Source organism: Thunnus maccoyii, chromosome 7 (assembly GCF_910596095.1).
Source record: "Thunnus maccoyii chromosome 7, fThuMac1.1, whole genome shotgun sequence".
Lineage (NCBI taxonomy): Eukaryota > Metazoa > Chordata > Actinopteri > Scombriformes > Scombridae > Thunnus > Thunnus maccoyii.
This window is the reverse complement of record NC_056539.1, coordinates 27137289-27161229: the sequence shown is the minus strand read 5'-3', so window position 1 is coordinate 27161229 and position 23941 is coordinate 27137289. Positions and strand designations below refer to the sequence as shown.

The following is a 23941-nucleotide window of genomic DNA, read 5'->3' as shown; positions in this document are numbered from 1 at the left end:
CAACCATCGATTTCACAACTCAGATCTCTTTGTGCTGATTAACAATATACGTGTGAAAACTTTCTGATCCATCAGGCTTATTAGTGATGTTTTTTTATCAGTCTGCCTACAGTGGTGTCACGTAAAAGGCTGATCTCGCTCCAAGGGACTACGACACTTCTTGTTGTGAGGTAAATTCTCTTATTCCTTAAAATCGGTTCTGTCACACAACTATTTATCAAGCAACTTTTTCAGTGACTTCACTTTCTAAATCTTCCCTTTACCCAAGAAGTCACTTCTTAGGATATTTTCTTAAACCTTATCTGAATGTAAAACTGGAGCCAAAACACCAAGAAGCATCAGCAGCAGCAGCATCCTCCTGTGCAGCTCTCCCACATCTCCATGGATAGACCACAGTCTCCCTCCCTCTCTCTCTCTCTCTCATGAGAACACATCAAACACCAATAGCTAAAATAAGAACACAACTTGTGGGATTCACTATCTCTTAAAACTTGACAGCCAAAAATCCCTCAGAGGATGTGTGTTCCCTTTCAACAACAAGCCCCTGCAGTGCCAACTGTTTAATTCACTAAATTCACGGCATAAACAACGTGATCTGGGCTACTTCTTCCCAAAAATGCAGAAACAAGTTCCAGAACAGATTAAAATTAGCTTGAAGCTACTGTCTTAACTTCCTTCTTTTATTCTGTAAAAAATAAGAGCTCTTACAAATAAATTATTAGGAAAAGGCTTGAGCTGAAACAATCAGTCAATCTGCACTATTTGATAATCAATTAAGTGATTTTTTAGCAACGTTACCAAATATTCTCTGTTTCCAGCTTCTCTAATGGGAAGATGAGTAATCCTACAAGGATTTGCTGCTTTTCTTTTTTATATAATTGTTGACGAATATTTGTCTGTTTATAGGACAAAGCAGAGCATTTGAAGGCATCACTTTGGACTTCATAGACTAAAACATTAATCAATTAATCGAGAAAATATTAGGCAGATTAATTGATAGTGTTACTTATTTAAAAACAGTAAATAGAGTTATTTATTAGCCTATACCTTTAATGAATGCTTGTATTTTATTCTTTTTTCTTTGTAAAGAGCTGATACATCACTATATAGACACTTAAAATAGTTTCATCAACAGCCATACTGTTCGTGTCTTCATCCAGCCAAGCACGCAATATGCCCCCCATTGTTATCCCATACAGCTGAGTGTTATCTTAATGCAATAATAACCATGGGGGTCCCTTTCAACAAAACAACTCTGTACAACAGCCTGCGCTCCTTCCCCAGGCAGCGCCGGAAGCGCACGGAGCCGCTCACCTTCTGCACCTGTCCCACAGGAGCCGAGCAGCAGCGAGGCGATCAGCGCAGTAATCCCAGCGAGTCTTTTACTCCCCAGAGGCATGTTGAAGCGACAGGATGCTGCAGAGTATAATCCCGCCTGTCGGAGGACAGACAGTCCGTCCTCCTCCTCCTCTTCTCCTCGCCTCTCCTGTTTGCTGCTTTCCTCTCCTCTCCTCCAGCTCCGCTCCGGTGCGCTGCGCTGCGCTGCAGTAGCCCTGCTGCCACAGTGTGGAGGGGCCGGCCGGTACCCGGTGGGGAGGAGGAGGATGCTCTCACGCCGCCTGCCCTCCGTCAAGTGATGGAGAGAGGAGAAGGAGCAAGTAAAACAGGAGGGAGGGCTTTTACTAGACTGTCGCAGGTCCGAGTCCAGCGCACCGCCCCCCTCACTGAGATCCTGGAGACGCACGGAGTTCCTACACTGATTTAGTTTTATTACAGCACAGTGAGAGCATGTGGCTGACTGCTGTTGCGAAGTTGTAATTCTTCCCTGCATGGGACCAGAGATGCCGCGGATAAACTCTTATATCCAGCTTTTCTTTGAGGCATCAGATGAAACAGTTTGAACAGATATGGTGGCCGCGCACCAGATAATTTGCGTCTGAAAATATATATTATTTTAACTGGTAGCTGTGATGCCTCATGAGGATCACCACTGACACTGGAGTCAAGATCCCCTCCAGACATGACACCTGCTTTGCATAATAATTTCCGCTCTATAAGGTTTTTCCACAAAAAAAGTTAAATAACTTAGTTAAAAATTACATCTATACCTCCTCTGTCATTGAAAACATAAACTTTGAATATGCGAGACTGTTGGATGCAACATGGCTCTGTCTGAAAAGTCCATAATTGACAGCTATTTTCAATAATCGTTTTACTCATTTTTAAGGAAAAATGCCAAACATTTTCTGGTTGCAGCTTCTCAAATGTGAGGATTTGAAGCATTTATGTATCATGCATGATAGTAAACTAAATCTCTGGATTTTGGACTGTTGATCCGAAATTATTGGAGGCATTTTTCAATATTTTCTGACCTTTTATAGACAAAACGTTAATTCAATTAATCAGTAATAACAAATGTTCCTTAGTTGTAGCCCTAGTTTCCAAATCACACACATAATTGATTTCCATACTAGTTGTGATGTCACAAAATCACACTTGTATGTGCATGTCTTAAACCCACATTTAAGGAGAGAAACACAGAGAAACTTCCCCTCTTCCAGTGGTAAACTCTGCACAAACATGTTCTTCATGATGAAAGTCAAACATCCAAGTGAAGTAACAATAAGTAAAACACGTTCGGCCTTTTGGAGCTCATCATCAATCATCGTTTTGTTTGTACAATCAGTTTTGTTTGATATTTGTTTGAAAAGCTGTGGTCACTTGTGTGCATGCAAATATATTTGTATCTAAATTTGATTTAATTCTGATATACTTGAAGGGCATTAATAAAATAATGCCTTAAAAAGAGCCGTAATAAAAGCCATGACACAGAACAAACAGACCTCTCAGACATTCATTTTTGCTAAAGTTTAGTACCAAGGTCCTAAAAACAAAAATCATTCATTAGACATTAATGATCTTTGCTAAGCAAAGAGTCTGTATTGAAAAGCAGACTGAATAGATATTCATCTCAATGAGAGGTCAGCAGTGCATGCACTGTAGTTCCTCCTTTTCCTTCCTGAAATTCACTTTTAAAATCAGATTTTCCCCACAAATAACATCTTTACTGGAGAGAATCTTGGCTGCATCATTTCTAGGGAAGTACATTTTTAAATATTATTCCTCCAATTTTTCTGCCTTCATAGAAAATTCATAGTAAAGAGAGATGAGAAAGCTGATCGAAGGACTCAGAGAGCACAGGCTGGATGTGACCTGCAGATCTCGCAGCTACAATGCACTTCAGCCAAATAAAGACTATTTTTGACAACTGAAGAAACTGTCGCCTCTCAGCGCACACACAGAGTCAATCCTCAGATCGATGAATATTCTAGTCTGACACACCTAATCAGTCATTTGATGTGGTAGACAGAGGTGAAATGCAAATTATGTTGTTTGGCACAAAGTACTAAAAACACTTTTATAATTATTCATGTTGTTTTCTACATATATTCACAGAGAGAACTCGAACACAAGAGAACCTTAAATTCAACATGAGATGTCCATAATCAATTAGTTCTGCATTTGTCTTCCAGGGTTACAAAGAGACATAGTCAACTTTAGACAAACACCCACAAATGTCAGTCATTCACAGATACCTCCGGAAACACAAAGCCAAATATACCGCTGACCTTCAAGCCGGAGAGAAAGAGCAGTGGAGCTTTTGTTGTTCACTATGAATCTGTGGGAGCGGCAGTAGCTTAGCCTCGCTAGTGTTCACCCACACAACCTTTGATCCTTGCTCTCAACTGCGCGCTGTTTCTCATGAAGGTCATGTGTTGCTGGCTGCTAGCACAATCTCTCTTTGATGAGGGTCTTTTCAGAGGTGGGCACAGTAATAAAGAAATTAATATCATTCTTGTGTAACGACTCAGATATGATGTGTTTTTCACCAACATATCACATCCTGGATCACAGGCCCCAATAAAAAACTGCAACTTTATAATAGCTGCTTCAAAGCCAGTGTCACAGTATATACAGACACACATATATATATATATGATAAATATTCTAACTGCCAGGCACATGTGAGCCCATAAACACTTTTGTGGGACGACATGTATGAATCTTTTTGAGCATACCTTCACCTTAACAAGTATTTATACCTGCAAGTTTTCTGATCTGGCACTTCCATTGGTAGGAAAACCACAAAACAGGTCATTTGCCTGTGTCTTAAAACCAAAATTACTAATTTAAGTGTTTTCTGACACCTCTATGGTTGAGGTTAGGTTCAGTTTAATAATGGGTTACAGATTGGGAAAGAAATGGTAGAAAAAGCTTTTTTTTCTTTTTTAATATAAACTTTTAGCAATTGAGTCATGCTGTTGTTTTTTTGGTGAGGAGTGTCTCAATATGGTTTTGTGTATTAAACACAAGAGGACCCAACTAACAGCAGTAATAGTTGCTCCTCTGAATGACCACTACCTTTGAAGTGGTGTATGTGTTAAAGTAATGAGGGAGGGGAGAGTTTATGTTTTGAAGCAATAGTGAAATAAGTGCAGTCTCAGCTCACCTAAATAAAATAGCATAATGTGGGCAAAGTAAAGAAATTTACATAAAATTTGCATATGTATGAACCTACAGGTGCAAAGAGGCTTATTTTGGCGTAAATCCACTCTGCATGGCTCCGTGTACCTGCTCTACTGTACCCCCTGAAATGAACACTAACAAGACTTCAGCGCTGAGCAAGAATGAGCCGCACACCACCCGCTTCATTTCCCCACTGATACAGTGTACTGCCAACGCTGATGAAGCTGCTGTATGATCATATTCAACAAAGCATGCACGGTAAGGAATGATAACTGGCAGCAGAAATGAGAGGCGGCACGTGTTCATATGCAGTAAAGGAGGGACAGCAGAGAGGTGATAGATGAGAAGAAGCACTGCGATGTGAGACAGCAGGTAATATCAACATACAGTAGAGGAGGGACAGGGTCTTACACACACACACACACACACACACACACACACATATACTACGACTATTACCTCTCAGTGCCTTACCAACTGACAGCACATAAAGGAATCAGTGGACTATGTAAAGGCAATATTTGCTGTCTAAAAACAGAAAAGGAGGAAGATGTGCACAACCACAGTAGATATATTCCAAAAATACAAAACTGATGAATATCTACTGAATTCATTGCCTTCCAGAAATTCTTATTTCACTCCGTAGGTGCACTGCAAGAGCAGTTTATTAGTAGTTCTTCACTTTAATGTTCATTGTTAAGGGGAAGAGTTCATGAGTTCACCGGTGCCGCATAGAAAGCACCACACTGGTAACACTTTCTATTCCAACTCAGTAATAACAAACTGATAAGGGGGTAATCTCTTTGGAACAACAGAATATAGGGTTAATACCATGACATAACCTTATAATATCTTGGTAATAACAATACCATGGTATGATAAGGGTTTATTTTCTGTAATAGGGTAATAGTAGGGTAAAAACAGATGAGTAATCCTACAAAGAACATCTAAATAAGGCTCTAAATAATCTAAGTAATAAAACATGGCAGCTTATTAACCTAGAAACACCCTCAATAGGAAACATACAAAACAACAAGAAGCAAAAATGAAAAAATCTATAAAAATACTATAAAAACTTGAAGAAAGACACCTGATCATCCTTGACAACATGCGTGATCCCTGTGTGAAAGGTTTTATGATCCATTCAGAGTGCTGTGGTTAAGGAGTTCCACATATCGATCCCCCAAATAGAGCAAGATGTCTGTCCAAAGGAGATTTTACAAAAGGACACCTTAAAAGGCACTGAGCCAGAAAACCTGAAGGTTTCAATTTAAGCACCTTAGGAGCCTGGTTATGTCTGACCAGTATCCCTGCGAATTATGTTCATACTTTTCACTTCCTGTCACAAACCAACAGTTAAAGCTTCCTTTTTTTCAACCATAACCATAAATGTTTCCTAACCTTTACACAACTCAGACTTTATTTAACGTTAACACAGTCTTTTCCACGCCTTAACAACAAAAGGAAATTAAATTTGGGAAGTACGATTACTCACTTTTTTGCCAATAATGAAACGAGAAGATCGATTACAGGGAATATAATTCAGGGTTTTGCAAAATCTTTCTGTCTGGTGACAGGAATGAATTGTGTCAGCATCGATCTGATCATGTTCAATAAACACAGGATGAGATCTTATTATCCGTTGTGGCTGGATTGTGGTGGATGGATGACACAAAAAAAGTTTTCAGGTGGACACACTCCTTCCCTGACGTTTTGTTGATTAGCCCACAACATCTCTGGAGGATTCGATAGCAAATTCTGGTGTCCTAGAGTCAACCCCTACTGTGTCTTCCTAACCTGTTGGTAAGTTATTTCAAGGCCTCGCAAGCATCCCGACACCACCTTCCTGCTGCCTCTGAAGCAGCCTCCAGGCCTGTCGCAGGTTCTGGCCTTTGATCCCCAAGTCTCATATGAGTCTGGTGGTAGAAGTTGACACAAGTATATTAAGAAATTAGATGATATGATCAAAACCTAGAGAAGAAGTTATTCACTGCCCTCTGCCCCTGGTTAAAAATGTCAAGTCTGTTTCACCTGTAATCACACGTAACAGTGATGTCGGGATGTACCTTGAAGTGCACTTCTACATCCCTGCAGCAAGGAAAGAAAGACTCTCAGCTGCTGCTACACTGCTTTTTTATCAGCATTTAGCTTCTTGAGAACATGGCAGTGGTTTGATCTTTTCAGCTTCCTATCAAACATTTTTATCGCGTGATGACGTATCCTCATCGTTAGAGGCTTGATTATTGCTGAAGACCAAGAAATTGCACAATAACTTAAATTTGAAAAAGTCCTGAAATGGAAAAGTAGTTGCAGCGTGAATCATAAACAGTCTGTGATGAGTGTAAACATACAATAAATAAAAATAAAACATTGACAGAGGAAATCGTACAGGGCTTCGGGGTTAATTAGTCGTTAATGCTCTCTCCTCATCTCTCTCCGCCTGTCTGTCTCGATCTGTTTTTATCCGTCTTCACTTACCAACGTTGGTCCCTCAAGGACTTTGCTCTTCCTCTGCCTATAAAACACTTGTGAGGCGGAGAAAACACCTCGGAAAATGCAGACAAACTCTCCTTCAATACGACATTGTGTCATAGAGGGGAACATAATGTCGCCCTCATCAACCTCCTCCTCCTGTGAAAAGCGAAATTGAAAATTGGATTGATGCTATTTGTCCTCTTGATTATTTGTTGCCGTATCTGAAAGATCTGTTGAAATTGCCTTACAATTGCACAGAATGTGAAACCATTCTGCAGCGGAGGTGTGAGGAAAGTAATTTCTCGCACATTGTGCAATTGCATCTTCTCATCTCAGCCGGCTGACTTGTTCCCTCATCTTTTAAATGTTACCATGAAAATATCTCCCATTCTACTATGAATACAAACATTTTTTTTTCTTACTGTTATACTTATTGTTTCCCCTGTTTCAAATGCAGCTTTTAATTAAAAATTAAACTCAAAATGTTAAAGGAAACTGATTTTTAAATAGTTTGAAGGAATACAAACCAGTGCAGTTACAGGAAAATCAGTCATTTGCAATAAAAAAAAAAAGCATTTCATGTCCAGAAAAGTGTTAGACCAATTTTAAAACAGTCCGCTCTCTGTAAGCTCAGCTGGTTCACTCTCCTTTGGGCGAACTGAGTGCAGAGATTAGCCCTGGTGACAGGAGGAAGCAGGCTGCAGCTTGATCTGAAGGTGTAGAGACAATAAGTGGTGCCGGTACTCATATCAGATCTGTGATCACGTCTGAATTAGCACATTTGTACGGGTTTTTGTTCTGCAGATTGGAGTTTTAGTCATGCTTACGTTCTCAGAGGCAGAGCTGCTCTGGAGGGAGAGAGTCAAACCTCAATAAAAAAAAGGTAAAGAAGTGAAGGCTTCCTGGCTTGGTAATAAGTCCCAGTGAAAAATACAAGACGGCAGAGAGGTAATATCATGATACAGCTGACTGTAAAAAGACATATTTCTCTTGCGATAGTTGTTGAATGTTTAATGGATTCCTGTGTTTAACAAGGAGACGTTCTGTTTCCCATTTAATGTGTGGAAATGTTTATCTTGTTTAATGAAGGAGGCTGAATCGAGTTGTTGGTAATTTCTTGATTCACGTTATAGAAACTCTTCCTGTTTCTGCACAGAAAGGTCAGAGGTCAGGTAGGCAGCAGAGCAGCAGTCCTGGAACTGACAAAGATTCAAGAAGCTTTATTCAGATCTTCATAACAATAAATAAACAAATAAATAAATAATTAAATAAAACTTTATTTGCATAGCACACTTGTCACAAAGTAACAAAGTGCTTTACAGGGATGCAAACAATAAAAAGCAAATAAAAACTATAAAAATCATAAAACACAAGAACGATGAAAATAAAGTAAAAAAGTGAAAGAAAAGAGAATCGTAAAGGGAGAGTGCTTTGAAAGAAGTTGAAGGTGTGGGTCATAACTTAAACCTCCACCACCTTCACCTCCTCCTGATGTGGTATTTCATATTTTAACTAAGATTTTAACTAAGATTTAAAGTTCACGTTAGCACATTAACTCTCTAACCAGAATCCTGGTATAGTATAACCATTTGTTATAAATGGTCATTCCTTGACATGTTTGTCTCTGACTGAAACAAAACACTACCCTATTGTCACCTTATAAAATATTTGCGGTGAACGTGCTAGAAAACAGTTGCCTATTTACACATCTAGCAGATATGGAGCAACGTTAGCATTCACTAGGAGCCACCTGACAGATGTAAATCCAATATTCAACCTCTTTGTAGCTCCGTTTTGTTCTCGACAAACTCCTGAGGGAAATATCTGGGTCTTTAGCTGCTAAATACTCCACTATGTTCACTAATTTTGTCTGTCTGCTGTTTGGTGTTGGGCAGGTGGTGCACTACTAAAGCTTTTTCGCGGATAGCAGCTGACTACGTCCAGAAAACTAAACTGATGAGAGCAGTGAGAGTGAACCAAAACAGTAAAGTTACAGACATTAAAACCAAAACAGTGAGCTGAAAGACACTTCTTAGAGCTGTGGGAATTTGATAAAAAAAAATTCTAAATAGTGCAGCTTTAATTTTAAGTGCTCTTGTAGAAAGACATTTTTTCCAAATTGAGTACACTTAATTTCTTTGATTTCTCAATAAAGTTTGAATATGTTCTTTGTCTCCAAATCGATGTCAGCAGCAGGAATAAGGATCGACTGTTAGAATCCATTCCTGTCTTACCTGCCGTTAGCTCTAGTTAGCATATTGTGCAAATGAGCCTCGGCAGTCTGTGAAAATAATTGCCTCATTTATCCAGACATCCGCTTCACTTTGATATTGAAATCTTTTTTTGGACATTAATATGTAAACAGATGCATGCACACACATTTAAACTCCCCTGTGCAATCACACACACACACACACACACACGCACACACACACTGAGAGATGTGCACACACAAACACACACAGGATTCCTTCAACAGCACAATACGCTGCTCTCTAACATTAATCCAGTCAAAGTTACCATTAGATTTCACACCAGTGCGTCCAGTCCAGTAATGTCAGCTCCCCCACTGGGCCTCGCCTGATAACATCCCTTCAACAGAGGAGAAGAGTAGAAAGATGCTCTTTTTTGTGAATCAGGCAACAAGAGGTAACTTTTTAATGGAGTACATGTCACCATGCTGTTCATCATGAGTGTTATGAAAGAGGAAAAGATGGGTGGGGTTGGTGATTTCAGGCGGGTGGGGGGTGGGGGATGACACATTCATGCAGGTTTTGGGTTTAAAAATCTGGAGAGACAAGGAATTTTTGCTGAAGCATACAGTTTGCATCAATTTCAATTATGTCTCTTATCTCTAGTTTGAGAGCGTATAGTTTTAGCGGGCTCATTTACATTTCGTTTTTCACTCTGAATTTCGGAACATATTTGATATGGAGTTAGCGAGAATGTAATATTCATGGCTGAACATTTGAACACAGCACATTTAACTCAGGAATTTTCAGCAGTTACGTGTCAGTTGATTCACTGTCTGAATATTGATAGAAAATGGAGGTTATTTCACCCCGGTGTCTTTTATGGTCGGGTTCAGCTGATATGAGATGATGAAATTTCATATCAGCTTATAATGGTGACCGTGCCTATCATCATAATTGGACTTGCTCAGGGGCAAATAGTGAGAGCGTGTGGTTGCGCTGGACTGCTCCCAGGTGTAATTGTATGTAACTCGGGCTGAAAAGGTAAAGGTGAAGCTTCCTCGTACAAATAAAATTATCTAAAAGTGAAGATAACATCTTATAATCAACATTTGTCAATTTTTTCCAGTTTGCTCACATTCTACTACAGCAAATCAACTGGCAGTGTCAGCTGATGGGAATAATTTGAGATTTCAGTGTGGACCTATCCAGCCACTATTCCTGATATGATGGTTTAATTTGCTGCTAAATGAAATCAATCATTTGGCTTTGCAGCTGCTCCTGAGTCACTCTCCTGAGCACCATTTTTTTTTCTGTGTGCTTCTATTTATTTCATAAACCAAACAGAGCCAGCAAAGTGATCAATGCACTCTTCCTCTAACTTTCGATACATAGCATCTGCTGCTGGATTCTCTGGGATTTTGGCAGGCCATTTGGCTGGAAAAAAAATATTCAGTGTCTCAATTGCTGCAAGCTCTTGGAAGAACTTCAACATGCCTTAGTTGTATTATTCATCCATTTTCCAAAACTACTTACTCCTGTCCAGGGTCACATGGAGTTGGAGGCCTATCCCAGCATGCACTGGGTGGAAGGAGGAGATATACATGCACACCTATGGGCAGTCAGTTATTATTTATTATCATTATTTTATTGATGTCCAGTAATCCAGGTGTAAACTTCTGGGAAATTGTATAACATTTTGGCCAGAACGGCTGTGAAGGTTTAGTCAGCAGGCGGAGAGCTGCTTCACGTCTCTGCCCAGTCACCCTTGTAATGAAAACAAACACAGCCTCAAGCTGTTACTTATGAGACTGGATTTATAAAGCAAGGTCAGACACGAAAACAGAAAACAACGGTCTATAAAAGTGATATCAGTATTCATGTTTCCTCTGGCTCATGTGTCTAATATTACAGGTTTACAAACAACACCTCTCTTAATCCTATTTGTTCATCTTCCAGGGCTTCTCCTGATCTTCTCCTCAGCTTCATTCATTATTGGCTTATCTATTATTATTATCATCATTATCTTATTATTATCTATTATAATTAATCATTTTAAAGTAAAACTCATTATTTTGGATGAGGCCATAAGCCTCCTGTGGCTGACAGACAGAAACATTGTTGGGTTGATTCATGACCTGACAGCACGACTCTGCATGCGTGAGATCATCATCTCTGTTAATATCATTACAAACACTCATGGTCTGATAACCGCACACGCGCACACACACACACACACACAAAACAGCTGTTTGTGCAAAAATCCCAGCGATAATAAGCAGCTCTTCAATTACCCTCAACGTAAAGTGAGTGGTGTTTTGTATCAGCTGGACAGTTGAATCTGAATGTTTCACTCTCCCCCTCCAGAGACGGTTAATGGCGCTGATATGACTTTAAGCCCCTTCAGGGATTACTACAAACACCAGTTTTCTTTCCGTTAAGCTGGTATTAATTCCATATTTAAGTGCCTGTGTTATACTACTGTAATAACTGTATGCAGGCTGTTTCTATGCAATCAGAGAGGCATAACATCCATTTAACCACAGTAAGATAATATCCTCACAGTAACTGTCACATTCCTGGCTTTCACTCTTTTTTTATTCATTTCACCTACTTAATTAAAGGATTGTTTAAAGGAAATTCATCAGCGTCTATCCTCCGTGTGGCTGGAAAGCAGCAGCTCTGCTTGAGTTACACTGATCGTTAAAGGGACAGAAGAACAATTGTACGTCTCACAAATCATCAGTAATTAACTGTTGGCATCATGGTGTTTCCAATCAGAGATTTGTTAAATAGACAAATTACCTGCCTTTATATGTCTAAGTTTGTTAGTTTAAGTAATGAATTTTTTTAGTCGTGCTACCAGTGTGGCTTGAGGGATGGCAATGTCGGTCCTCACTGAAATAACTGTCAATCAATTTAAAAAAAATGAACTAATTAATCGCACAATTTGCTGTGATTAATTGCTTACTTTCTTCTTAAGCTTGTAATGATGGACATTAAAATGTAAACTGAATTAATGTAGAATCAACACCAAAGAAGTGAATTCAAATACTATTGTTGAATAGTGTCTTTTTAACTCTGAACTGAGATTCTCTGTTAACAACAGATTTCTAATAAAACCATCAAGGCCTTTGACTGTCAGCTTGAAAGGCATATTTCTTATATGCACTGACAGAAATATTAACAAAACCCAGGCCTTTAAAGTGCCAATTGAATTTTAAAACTATCAAGGCCAACAAATTAAGATATCAGCTTAGAAATATAAATGATAATTTACAACAATAAATGTGTCCCATGTGTGCCAGTTTAATTTCAACAAAGGTCTACAATAGTCCATGCAAATATGAAAAAAGTACAAGGAAAGATTGTAATTGGAAGACAGAGAGAGAGAGTTCAAAGGGAGCCCTTTTCCCTTGCCAAAATGTAGCCTAACTTTGGAGCATTATGAAGCCCCCTTACCGACTAGCTACCATGACATAGTTGGTACCAATGGATGCCTTAAGTTGTCTAGTTTTATATAGCACCAGTATCTCACTCTAGCTCTAAAACTGAGCCCTCTACAGTCTCTGAAAGACAGTAATGTGTTAATTGCATTAATTATTTTTAATGCATTAAATATTTTGAGAGTGTTAATTTTGACAGCACTAATCTCTTGGTACAGACATTCATGTCCCCCTCTGGATGAATTGTATTAACTTTGGTGATCCCTTGACCTTCCATCTAGAGTCATCATCAGGTTAAAATTTAAATTTATCCGGTTCTTTGGTTCGTGACCAAATACCTGCAAACTAATGACATTTCCAGCCTCAGCTGCACTTTCTGTTTAGTGTTAATTAGCAAATGTAAGCATGCAATTCATGTTACAACCTGGCCTAAGGGAAACCCTGGGGAAATGTGAAAATGAGACTCCCTTCTTCCCAGCTCCCAAGAACCCACCAGTAACGAGAATTACAGCAATTTTGTTTATTTCACACAGTTGTTTAAGGACAAAACAACAGACAAATGGAACTAAATTAATCAACCTAAAAGAACTTATTCAAAACAAAAGTAAAAAAAACCCCAACACATCTCTTACCTAAAACTTCTAGCTTAGAAAAAAAGGAGAACAGTGATTAAACAAAATTGCTACCAAGCCCCACAGATCCAGAGGCCTTTAAAAACCTCTAGTTTTCAGGCTGGAACCAATCAGCTACCTGGAACAACACACAATCACACAATCACTCTCGCAGCCAGTCTGTTGATTTCACTCATCCGCATCCCAGTATGCCAAGCACACAGGAGCCGTTTAGCTCAAACTTGCAGAGTACGCCAACTGGTTGGGTTGGACTGAGGTCGAATCACATTCCCACAGCAAACAAACCGCTCCAGAGTTGGTTTGGGACTGGACAGAGACCACTTCCTCAAAGGGTCTCGGTGCGGTTGTTTTGGTCCACACCTGAGTATGATTGCTGTTTTCAGATCAAGGAGGGAAACAAACCACAGTTTGATTCACCTGGACTAACCAAGACAGGTTTGAAAACGCCTTTAGTAAATCAGGAGCTATATATACACACAGATTATGGGCACCACTTTTAAATAAAACCCCAAATGATATGCATTTTTAGAAGTCTATCTACCTATAGTCTGTCTCCCCAACTTGCTATATATAATCCAGTTTGCTGGATTTGTATCTACTTGCAGCAAACCAATATGTAAGCTGTTACTAGTATATTTATTTAAGTTTAATTTGCAATATGAAGCTGGCTCTCACCCCTCAGAGCAAGAGTGTTATGTAAGGTGGTACAGTATATTCTCAGCAAGATGCATGAAGATAGTCAGAAATTCAGGTGGATACACAAACACACCCACACAAGCTGACAGAAAGACAGATGCCCAGACAGACATGTCAAGGGAGGATAAATATAGGTCTCGCATCCCGAGCAGATGGAGGCTGACAGGGTTTGACATGAACCCACATGACATTGGCGCTGCAGGACTCTGCTCATTTGTCAGCCGCAGCCTGGGCTGAACATCACTGGCAAACCTGAGGGGACGATAAGGAGGTCCCACGACCACAGAGAGGCTGCTACTGCTGGTCAGCATCCCACCAACAGCTCCAGTCTCATCTAATCTTTCCCGCTGTTGAGCAGAAGTTTGGGGAGCAAATAGATAAAAAGTCAGGGTGAAGATGATGAAGAGGTTCTGGTGTTAACTCAGACCCACTTTGTGATTTAGGGTGACAAAAGTGTATTTTTAAATATAAGTAATGAATCTCACTTGTCAGGGTCAGGGGTTGAGAGTTAGATGACACTTTTGTAACCACATGTAGATGACGACATTATTTATATTTATCTCTTTGCTTGAGTTTAAGTTGGTTCAAGGTTTGTATAAAACAAATTTGACTAGTTGAGGTGCTTGTTGTCTCAATGAGACTTCAGCTGATATTAAAGAATGAGGGATATGTCCGGGGTATGTGTTGTAATTACCTTGAGTCAAATAATGTTAAAAGAAATAAACCAAAAGAGAAGCAGCAAGGTTTTCTGTTACAAATGATTTTTTCGGTGCTCCAAAAGTAATGAAACTGCAACTTTAAAATGAACAAACCATAAGAGTTTGCTTTTCACAAAACCTTAAGCATAGGTTGTTTTTAGTGTTTTATCAAATGTCCAGTGCTCCAATGCCTCCACCACTTTCCAAGCGGAATATGAACTCAACCACACAATGCGGCCTCCAAAAGTTGAATGTTGTAAAGGCACAAACAGCCTAACAGTACATAACTAATGCTATGTGAGCTTTTTGAAAAAGGGGGGAAAAAACATCTTGTATTTGGCTATACAGAGCTACATGCTCTGGTCAGCATACCAAGAAAGTTGACATCTCCTAGCAGCGCCGGCTTTTTGATGTCAGTTAACGCTCACTCAGAGGCCCGCAGCTAAGACTATGTCTACATTAAACTAGCTAATTTCTAAAATTCACTTGATGTATGAGCCAAAAAAGTTTTAGTTTCCAGGTTTTACTTCCCAGAGTGCCGCCCACTGAATATGCACAGTAGTGTTTCTCTCGCTCGGGTCCATAGACTTTACATTGGGATGACGTCACAGACTTCGCTTTTCTAGGCTTGATGAAAGTTTTACAAATATAAAACCTTCATGGATTAAAAATTCATAATACAAAGAGTAATAATTGACCCTATTTGCAGTTGAAGGTGTCCTGTCAACACTTTTACAGGCGTCTCTTTTATAATGGTGGTTTATGGGGAAAATGCTTTTTTTGCTGCAATACCACGAGTGACCACTGGGCAAATTTGGCAGCAAGGCTGAGCGGTGGCACGTATCCAGGTCTTATTCTATATCTATGCTCCGTCCACATTAAAACGCCAAAACAGGTAATTCTCCTCCTACTGGACATGTGTGGAGGACAGATGAGCATGCCAGTCACAAAAACCAGCAAAGAAGAAACAATATACTATTTTCGTTTGCTGGCTTTTTGTTTATTGCAAGCAGATTACAACAATTTCAGTGAGAGAAAGGTGGTAGATAGCTACGTTTAACTCTGAACAAGCTACCAAAGTAGACAATAAAGAAAACAACACTCGACCATCCGCCATTGTGTTTCTTCTTCTTCCTCTTCCAATGAAATGCTGCCCTACCATCTGTTCTGTCTCCGCCATGTCAGCATTTCTACAAAGCTCCACCAAGCTGGTGTTTTCAGATTTACACACTCTTGAGGCCGTTTTGGAGACGCTCAGTTTTCGAGGGAGAAAAATGCCATTTTAGTCTAGACTGAAGGCTTAGTGTGGACATGGTCTTAGACGTTTCCACTATAAATCCAAAAACACTCCATTGTTTTAGGGTTGGGGCCACATTCTCAAAAATGTACATTTCAAAACCAGCAGATGAAGTACAGTATCCATATATTTACCACTTGAATTATGTGAACAAAAATGTAATTTGGTTGAACTGACCCTTTAATCATAAAGAACAGTGAATGTTGGAGCATTAAATGTTTTCCTCAGTTATAAGGAGAAAGGAGTGTAACTGAAATTGAGTCCACCTTGACATACTGCACCATCCCCCTGCCCTCCAAAGGATCCCAATTGAGATTTACTATAAAGTCCCATTTCTGCCGAGAGAAAAGATTTCTATATTCCAGTGATCTCTCTATTTTTAAGGTGATGGATGGTTTGTTGGTGTTTACTCAGGCAAGGGAGAGAGAGCTAGAGGGGTCATGAAGCAGCGTTTGCCTCCTTTTTTGAATCTGCGAGCTACTGTATGCTTTTGGTTTTCAGAGACGGTTGTCGGCACCGCCGGGACGAAGAATGCGGATTGATCAGAGGCAGGAAATGGACTGTGTTAAATTGAAACAGACTGAAAAATTCTCCTATAATTATAACTGTGTTCAATTAGCCTTAACATGATTGCTGAAGGGACCAGGTGCTATGTGGTTCAAGTAAGAGCAGCTCAAGCGTGACAGTTGTTTCAGCACATAGATTTCACTTAGAGAAGCGTGTTTAACGACACCAAGGTATCAGAGGAAAAACACTGGAGCTCAAGCTGAACAGCGAGTCTGTTTCTAGCAAACCTGGACTTGTAGCTATTGAAAGCACAGGCTTCAAATGTATAAGACTGTTCAAATTTCACTCCAGTAAGTGTTTCACTCGGTTGACACTGATCTTTAGTGAGTGAGCAAGAGGAACACATGTACTGCGCTGCTGTTTGAGCAGCGAGGATGAGGTGAAGCTCTTCAGAAAGCTGTGTGGTGTTGAGAGTGTTGTGGAGCGTGATATTAGGGCCACGCTTTCCCTCCAAGAGGCCTCCGAGCTGTAACGACCTGCGACCGTCACCAGTCCGGGAGCGATGACGGACAGGGTCTTTCAGCCAGAGCAAAACATAGAAAGTAAGTGGAGTGATAGAGCTGCTGTCCAAACAGACAGCCTTTAATATGAATTATGCTCATATTAAACAATTCTGCATTATTCTGATTTACACTCACTGGCATACCTTCAGTGTCGATGAAGGAAAAGTATCATCATCAATCTACCCGACCATGGTGGCAAGGGGAGCTCTTAGCCTCTCTTTATCGCTGGGCGTGTTGGTTTCAATTAAGGACTTTGTGGTTGTTGCTCTTCTCACACTGTGGTGAGCAGAGCAACAGAAGGAGCTTTTTCTGGATATTTAGCAGTGTGCAGAATCCTTGTTTGTTTTCATGATGACACTAATAAACCATAACGCTGATGAGGTTATCAGCTGCCCAAAATTCATAGAGACAGACTGAAAGAAGATCGTTCCAAACTGATGCACCATTTAACATGACATCATCAGACAATAACCTAATGTAAATAAATCATTTTCATTAACTTCAATATAATTCAACTTTAAGTGGCTGTAAATTCTATTTTTATTATAACAATGCATGAAATGACAATGTGTAATATGTCGGGCATGGCTCATAGTGATCAGTGACTCTGCAGGCTTTACAGAGCTTTACAGTGAGTTTCAGTCATTGTTTAGTTGTCTGCTGGATGTGGAAATGAGCAACTGTTTGCTAAAAAGTTCAACATATCAACTTGAAAGCTGATGATATGTCATTTAGTTGACAAGTTGCCCCAAAAATCAGCCATTGCAGGTTTAAAATTTCTAGTTTTTATTCTCAGACTCAGTTCTTCTTACTTAAAGTCTTCTGACTTGAAATGATCATTTGAATGAAAACTGTAGAGCGTTCACTCAACTAATCAAATTAAGTTTTAAAGAAACACAATTAGCACATTAGCAGACCTCCCAGCATGCATGGTTTGAGGTTAAAACTCTTTCTGCCTTGTAGGTTGAAGAAAACATACATGATGGAAAGTTACTCTGTGTCGTTTAATACATGTTTAGCTAAACTATGATTAAAAACAAATCTCATGAGCAGGGTATGAACAAATTATTCAAGTTTAGCTCAGTCAACTCACAATTTTAAGGGAGCAGAGGGACTTTTTAAGTCTAATCAACTCATGTTTAATAATTAATGGTAAGGGAATTGTGAGGAAATTAATTCTGTGCATTTTTGATAATTAGTCATTTCTAATAATGTAATTTCCCTGCAAATCTCAGTAATAACATAACTTCTTGCTGTTCGGTTGCTCTACAGGCATTTCAAACTGCCTCAGGCTACATTAACCTAGTCAAATGAGGTTTTTTTTCCTCAGAAATGTTGTTTCTTTTCCTTCCCTGCCCCGTCTCCTCTCTTACTCACGCTCCCATCTGTGCTTTTTTATCCAAACATCACCTGTCTGTTACAGCGGATACCTTTTTCATCTTAGTCAGTCACCTGCTGATGGATGGGAGAATGATCTGAGCAGACTGCCGCAGTAACCTACCGAGAGACAGACGGAGAATAAACATAGCTAGTGGAAATAATGAAATAGGACATTTGTCCATTCAAAGGCCACCTGTTTCAAATTTCCTTGAGAACCAAATAAAAGCATGTAAGATAGTTCCCTTACGTTGATTTTATAGTGTCCTTCCATTATTTTCACTGACATGAAATTTTTATGTTCCCTGCATCACCTCTTCATGGTGTATCAGATGACAGATGAAACAGATTTAATGAAACGGCAGATGATGAAACACTGTACAACAGCATCTGCCATGGACAGGCTTTTTAAGCCCTGACACTGAACACCTGTCAAATCCTTTTTGGTGACTCCTCTTCAGCCTTACCACACAACACCGCTCAGTCCAACACTAATGCTCACATTAAGTCTGAGCGTAAAGCACGCCACCGGATAAATAAAGCACCTCATTTCTCACAAATACTTCCCCTATGGCCACAAAATGTCAAGCAACCATTTGCTAATTTAGCTTCTTTATGGGCTCACTGCAGCTCTTCAGCGTCACTCTGTTTCCAAATTAGAGTGAGTGAATTACTTGGCTGTAATTAGATTCCCCTCAGTAACAGGAAATCTGCATGTTTAGTCACTGGACTATTTGAAATGCCACCTGCTGATATTCTCCTGGAGTAAATAAAATAATGAGGAGGTTAATGTTTCTCCTTGAATGGTGGTAGAAGAATTTGTACATCAGTGACTTTGTTTGAAATGTATAACGGCCTCCTGTTGTTTTAGATGCATGAGTATGTCTTACTCTATTGCTTTAATTACACTGAACATGTCTTTCTCCTCTAATATGTTTCTGTCTCCTACCAGATTCATCTATTCCATATGGAAGCTCATTTCTCCCAGAAAAATAAGAAAAATAAGATAAAATGTTAAAAATGCCAAAATATAAATCTAAATTATGAGGTGGTAAATCATCATAAACTCATCATCTTGTCATAATATGTCACAAATTTAATTTACCATGAATATTTATGTTTGCTAAACTTTCATCTATTTTTTTTTCCATTTGTGATTGAAATGAGCTTCTACAGTTCCTGATCGAGCGATAATGTAACATCTTCTCTCCAGCTTTCAGTAGCTCGTTCTTTCATGCTAATTTATATTTCCCCAAAGACTAATTTTGCATTCAATATTTTTTTTTCTGATTGTGGAATTAATTTATGAACTGATTTGGTCAGAAAGCATCTCAGACAATCATCTCATTGTCTCCTCTCTGGGGGGGGGGGGGGGGGGAATGCTTTTGTAATAAATTTTAAATGAAAGCTGGTGACATTTCATAATGTGAATGATGATTAAATGCATACTGCACACACCAGTAAAAACAGTATTTAAAAAAAAAATCAAAACCATAACATCCTCTCCAATGTTGTCTATTTTATCCACTCACTATAATCCTGCACAATCACAAGAGCATTTATGTCGTTTAGATGTGACTAAAGTTGTGGACGAAACTTACACAATATCTGATATCAAATCTTGAAACTAAATTATGTACACTATAAGGCCAAAAAGTAAAATGCCTGTGGACACCTGAACATTACACCCAATTGTTAAAGATCTCATGATGCATCAACAGCAACAGGTTTTCAACAAGTTTCGGTCCCATTCAGCCACAAGAGCGATAGTGAAGTCGGACACAGATGTTGGCCAATAAGGTCTGGCTCACAGTTGGCGTTCCGAAATGTGTTGAATGGTGTTGAGGCCACTGCTCAGTCAAGTTCTTCCACATCCAAACTGGGGAAACCATTTCTTTGTGCATAGGGACATTGTCATATTGAACCTGAAACTGTTGCCATAAAGTTGCAATAACGCTGTTGTCTAACTATCTGTAACTTTAAGTCACTACTTAGCATTTCTAAGCTTTATAGAAACATTTTAAAAAATGTCTTACAACACATTATAATATAATCGTACGCTGATTTGAGGACATTGGTAAGTTTTTATTAATGTACAGTATTTGCCAACAGTCATAAATTCTTCTTTGAAGACATATTTTATATTATTACAGCTGTATTTTACTGATTGTCATTCATGACCTGTTTATACACCAACAAGGATAAAACTGGCGATTTTCTGTATTTTTTTCTTATTTTGTTATTTTCTTATTGTCAGAGCCAAACCAACAATTAATTGTTCCTACTTACAACTTGACTGTGTACTTAAGTTTTTTAAGAAATTTACAATGTAGTACAAAGTTGAGATGTTGTGATATGTAGCACAACAAGCTAACTGAGCACTGTAAACAGACATGCTCACTGGTTTTCTGCCTTACACAGAACTACTCTTCAGAGACTGAAAACATGATCGCTGTTATTAGTCTTTGAAGCCGATTATTATATTACATGTGCATCAGTGTGGCTCACTGATGTGTTTTTAATAGTTTTGGGACAACAATGGAGGTCTATGCCACAGAGGAATGAGATGTATCAGGCTTTATATACACACCATACTTGTAAATAGATCAGTTCATTCTCGGTTTGGATCTGCATGTGCGATTTGATGACAATAAGAAAAATATAGAAAATCATCAGGGGTATCTTTAAAGTTGAATGAGTGAGTTCATGCTAGTGTGTTTGCTTATCCATACCCCCTTTTATCATGAATTAATGACCAAATTGAAGATATTCTTGTGCTGAAGGCTGGTGTTAAGAGCTGTTGTTCTTCATTGAAACGGTGGATCATTATCTAACGGCATTATCTGTAACCAGCCAATGACAGGCTGCCTTTATAATGAGTTTCTCTGTGAGACAAAGTGGGGGGATTTCAAGATATTTCTTTCTCTTTTTCCAAACAGCCTTCTCATCAGCATAACACCTCATTAATTCTGACTCTGGCCTTGGCATTGTCTAATTCTCACTTGACCCCATTTGAACTTGACTTTTTGAGCTTGACTATAATAACAGCTAATGTTTAAAAGCTGCGAGAATCGTATCGTGTGGGGTGTATTTGGGGCCTTAGTGATCTTCAACTCTTTCACTTCAGAAGTACAGAAACAGATTAATTCCTCAGCTCGCACATAAATGGCAAATACACATCATTTGGATTCATATCTCTTATGGGTCATTACCAGGTGCTTTATGGTATCGAGGACAGAATGAAATCCTTTTACAGTCCATCCAGCCGTTGAGGCAACATGCTCCTTCTGTTAGAAGATCCACCTGTGTAATAAAAAGGAGCTGAAACAGTGGTGGTGTCCACCTCAGTCTGTGCAACACTCATTGACTGAGCAGTGATTTCCAAACAATGGTACTTCGCTGTAGTTGCCAGGATGTGTGTGGAAAGATTGTGGAGTAGCTCAGTTGAAAAAAATGTGATTTGATTGAAAAAATATATCCACATATTGAGTCAGCTGTAACAGTATGTGTTGCAACTGAGTGCATGAAAACTAGTTAGCAAGCAAGCTAAATAGTCAGCTAAAAGTAATGGATTGAAGGTGTATAGCTAAAGCTAAAAACAATGTATACATGGGTCAAAACGGGTTAAAGTTTGGTAAAAGTAATGTTAAAAGCAGATAAATGAATGAAATAGATGCTAAAAGTATCTTACTGGATAATTATAAGATGGCTAAAGTAATGGATAAGTTGAAATAGCTAAACATAATGGATAAATTATTGAAAAAGATAGCTAAATGTATGGGTAAACAGTTGAAATAAAAGCATAAATGGTAACTAAAAGTAAAACAGTAGTAAGTCGTGCTACTCTGTTAGTCTATTGATAGTACAAATGCAAATTTGACCAAACTGACCTAAACATTGACAATTCAGTGGTATGAAAACATCATTGTTACAATACACACTTTTACATCATGTGAAATAACATCCTGTTTAAAACAAAATCAATGTCTTTGCACTGAATTTAATACATTCTGAAATATCTGTCATGTCTTAGTTTTGTGTTTATTCTTACACTGCTAATAAAGGTCCAAACATGTGTCAAATGGAAATAGTGGCTCTTCTCTGATCATATTAAGAACCTTGAACCTACATACATTAAAAGTGTGTGAGTGCTGCTCCACTATAACATCTTTCTCTCCCAAATAAGGAACTCCACTTCCTCTTCTGCCATCTTGTGTTCATTTTCAAAACCTGCTTAAGAGGATGCGATTAAGAATAAAGTGTAGCTGATGGCAATAATTAGTGGTGTGGATATAATGCAAAAAAAAAAATCAACTGCTTCATTATAACAGCTCACTTTGAGATAAGAGACCAGCTGACAGTCATGATACCATGTTCTTTATTACAGGCAGAATGGGGATTGTTTAGCAGCTGAGTCCTGACCAACTGCTCAGCAGGATGATCACCAGTGTAGCCATAATGCTTTATGAAGAACAGGGAAACTACTTGGCTATGACATGATAAGTTTGGCAGATAACAAAGTTACATTAAGAGGGCAGGCACACACCCAGAACCCTAATTAACATATTATTTGTTGTTTGTTTAATCTGTTAATTAGTGAGTTTTAGAGGTGATGGTTTGTTACCTTTGGACAGAGTTTTCTGTTTCCCCTTTAATTTACCACACAAATGTGGCAGAGAGAGTGAGAGTGACATCCATCTTGGTATCTAACTCTCAGCAAGAAAGTGTATTACCCAGAATAGAGAACTAGTCCTTTAAAGGAGAGTTCAACATTTTGGAAAATACTGTCATCAATACCACCCTCATGGCTGGATCTAGGAGGTGATCAGTTTAGCATAGCATAGATGCTGGAAACAGGGAGGAAGAGCTAGCTTTGCTCTCTCCAAAGTTCAAAACTCCACCTATCAGCATCTCTTAAACTCACTAAATTACATGTTGTATCTATTTGTTTAACTTGTACACAAACAGAAATGTAAAAATTGACAATTTGAGTTTTTTGAGGGAGTTACTGTTACTGTTCCAGCTCAGAACTCCTTATAAAACCACAAATGATTGTTTTTACATAATTGTGTTTGTCTGAATAAACAAATAAGAAACATATTGATGAGTGAGTTTTAGATTTTTCTTTTACTTTACACAGTGCCACGGCTAGCTGTTTCCTCCTAATATTCCTTTAAGAGACATGTCAAAAGTCTGCAGGATTTCAGCCTGACTTAACTCCACAGCAGCAGATTGAACTGTTTTCCTCACCTGATCAGACATACCTGTGCTATGAGTTGCTGTTGTGTTTTTTTGGTAAGAAAACCTGCAGATAATTGGGCTTTGGTGCATAAATAAAACACAACAGACTTCATAGTAGCTGATTGAGTGTGAACCTGCATAGTTTTAATGTGTTTAACACCTGTCTAAAACCTTCATGGCGTGAGGTAGGTACAGGCTTTAGAAGGTAAACAGGTCCTATTTTAATCCATTGCAAAACTGTTATGCAAGCCTGCAAATTCGTTCTCCATTACAGGGAGTAATCAAACAAG

General features: G+C 38.9%; 1 protein-coding gene across 1 annotated transcript in view; it reads right to left on the bottom strand.

The window, feature by feature from the left end:
• LOC121899937 (contactin-associated protein-like 4) overlaps window positions 1-2260 on the bottom strand; it is a 120399-nt gene extending 118139 nt beyond the window's left edge. The window contains exon 1 of the mRNA XM_042415718.1: window positions 1315-2260. Coding sequence (XP_042271652.1) covers window positions 1315-1831 — 517 coding nt within the window. The 5' untranslated portion in view covers window positions 1832-2260. The remainder of the gene's footprint in view (window positions 1-1314) is intronic.
• Between the last annotated feature and the right edge of the window lie 21681 nt (window positions 2261-23941).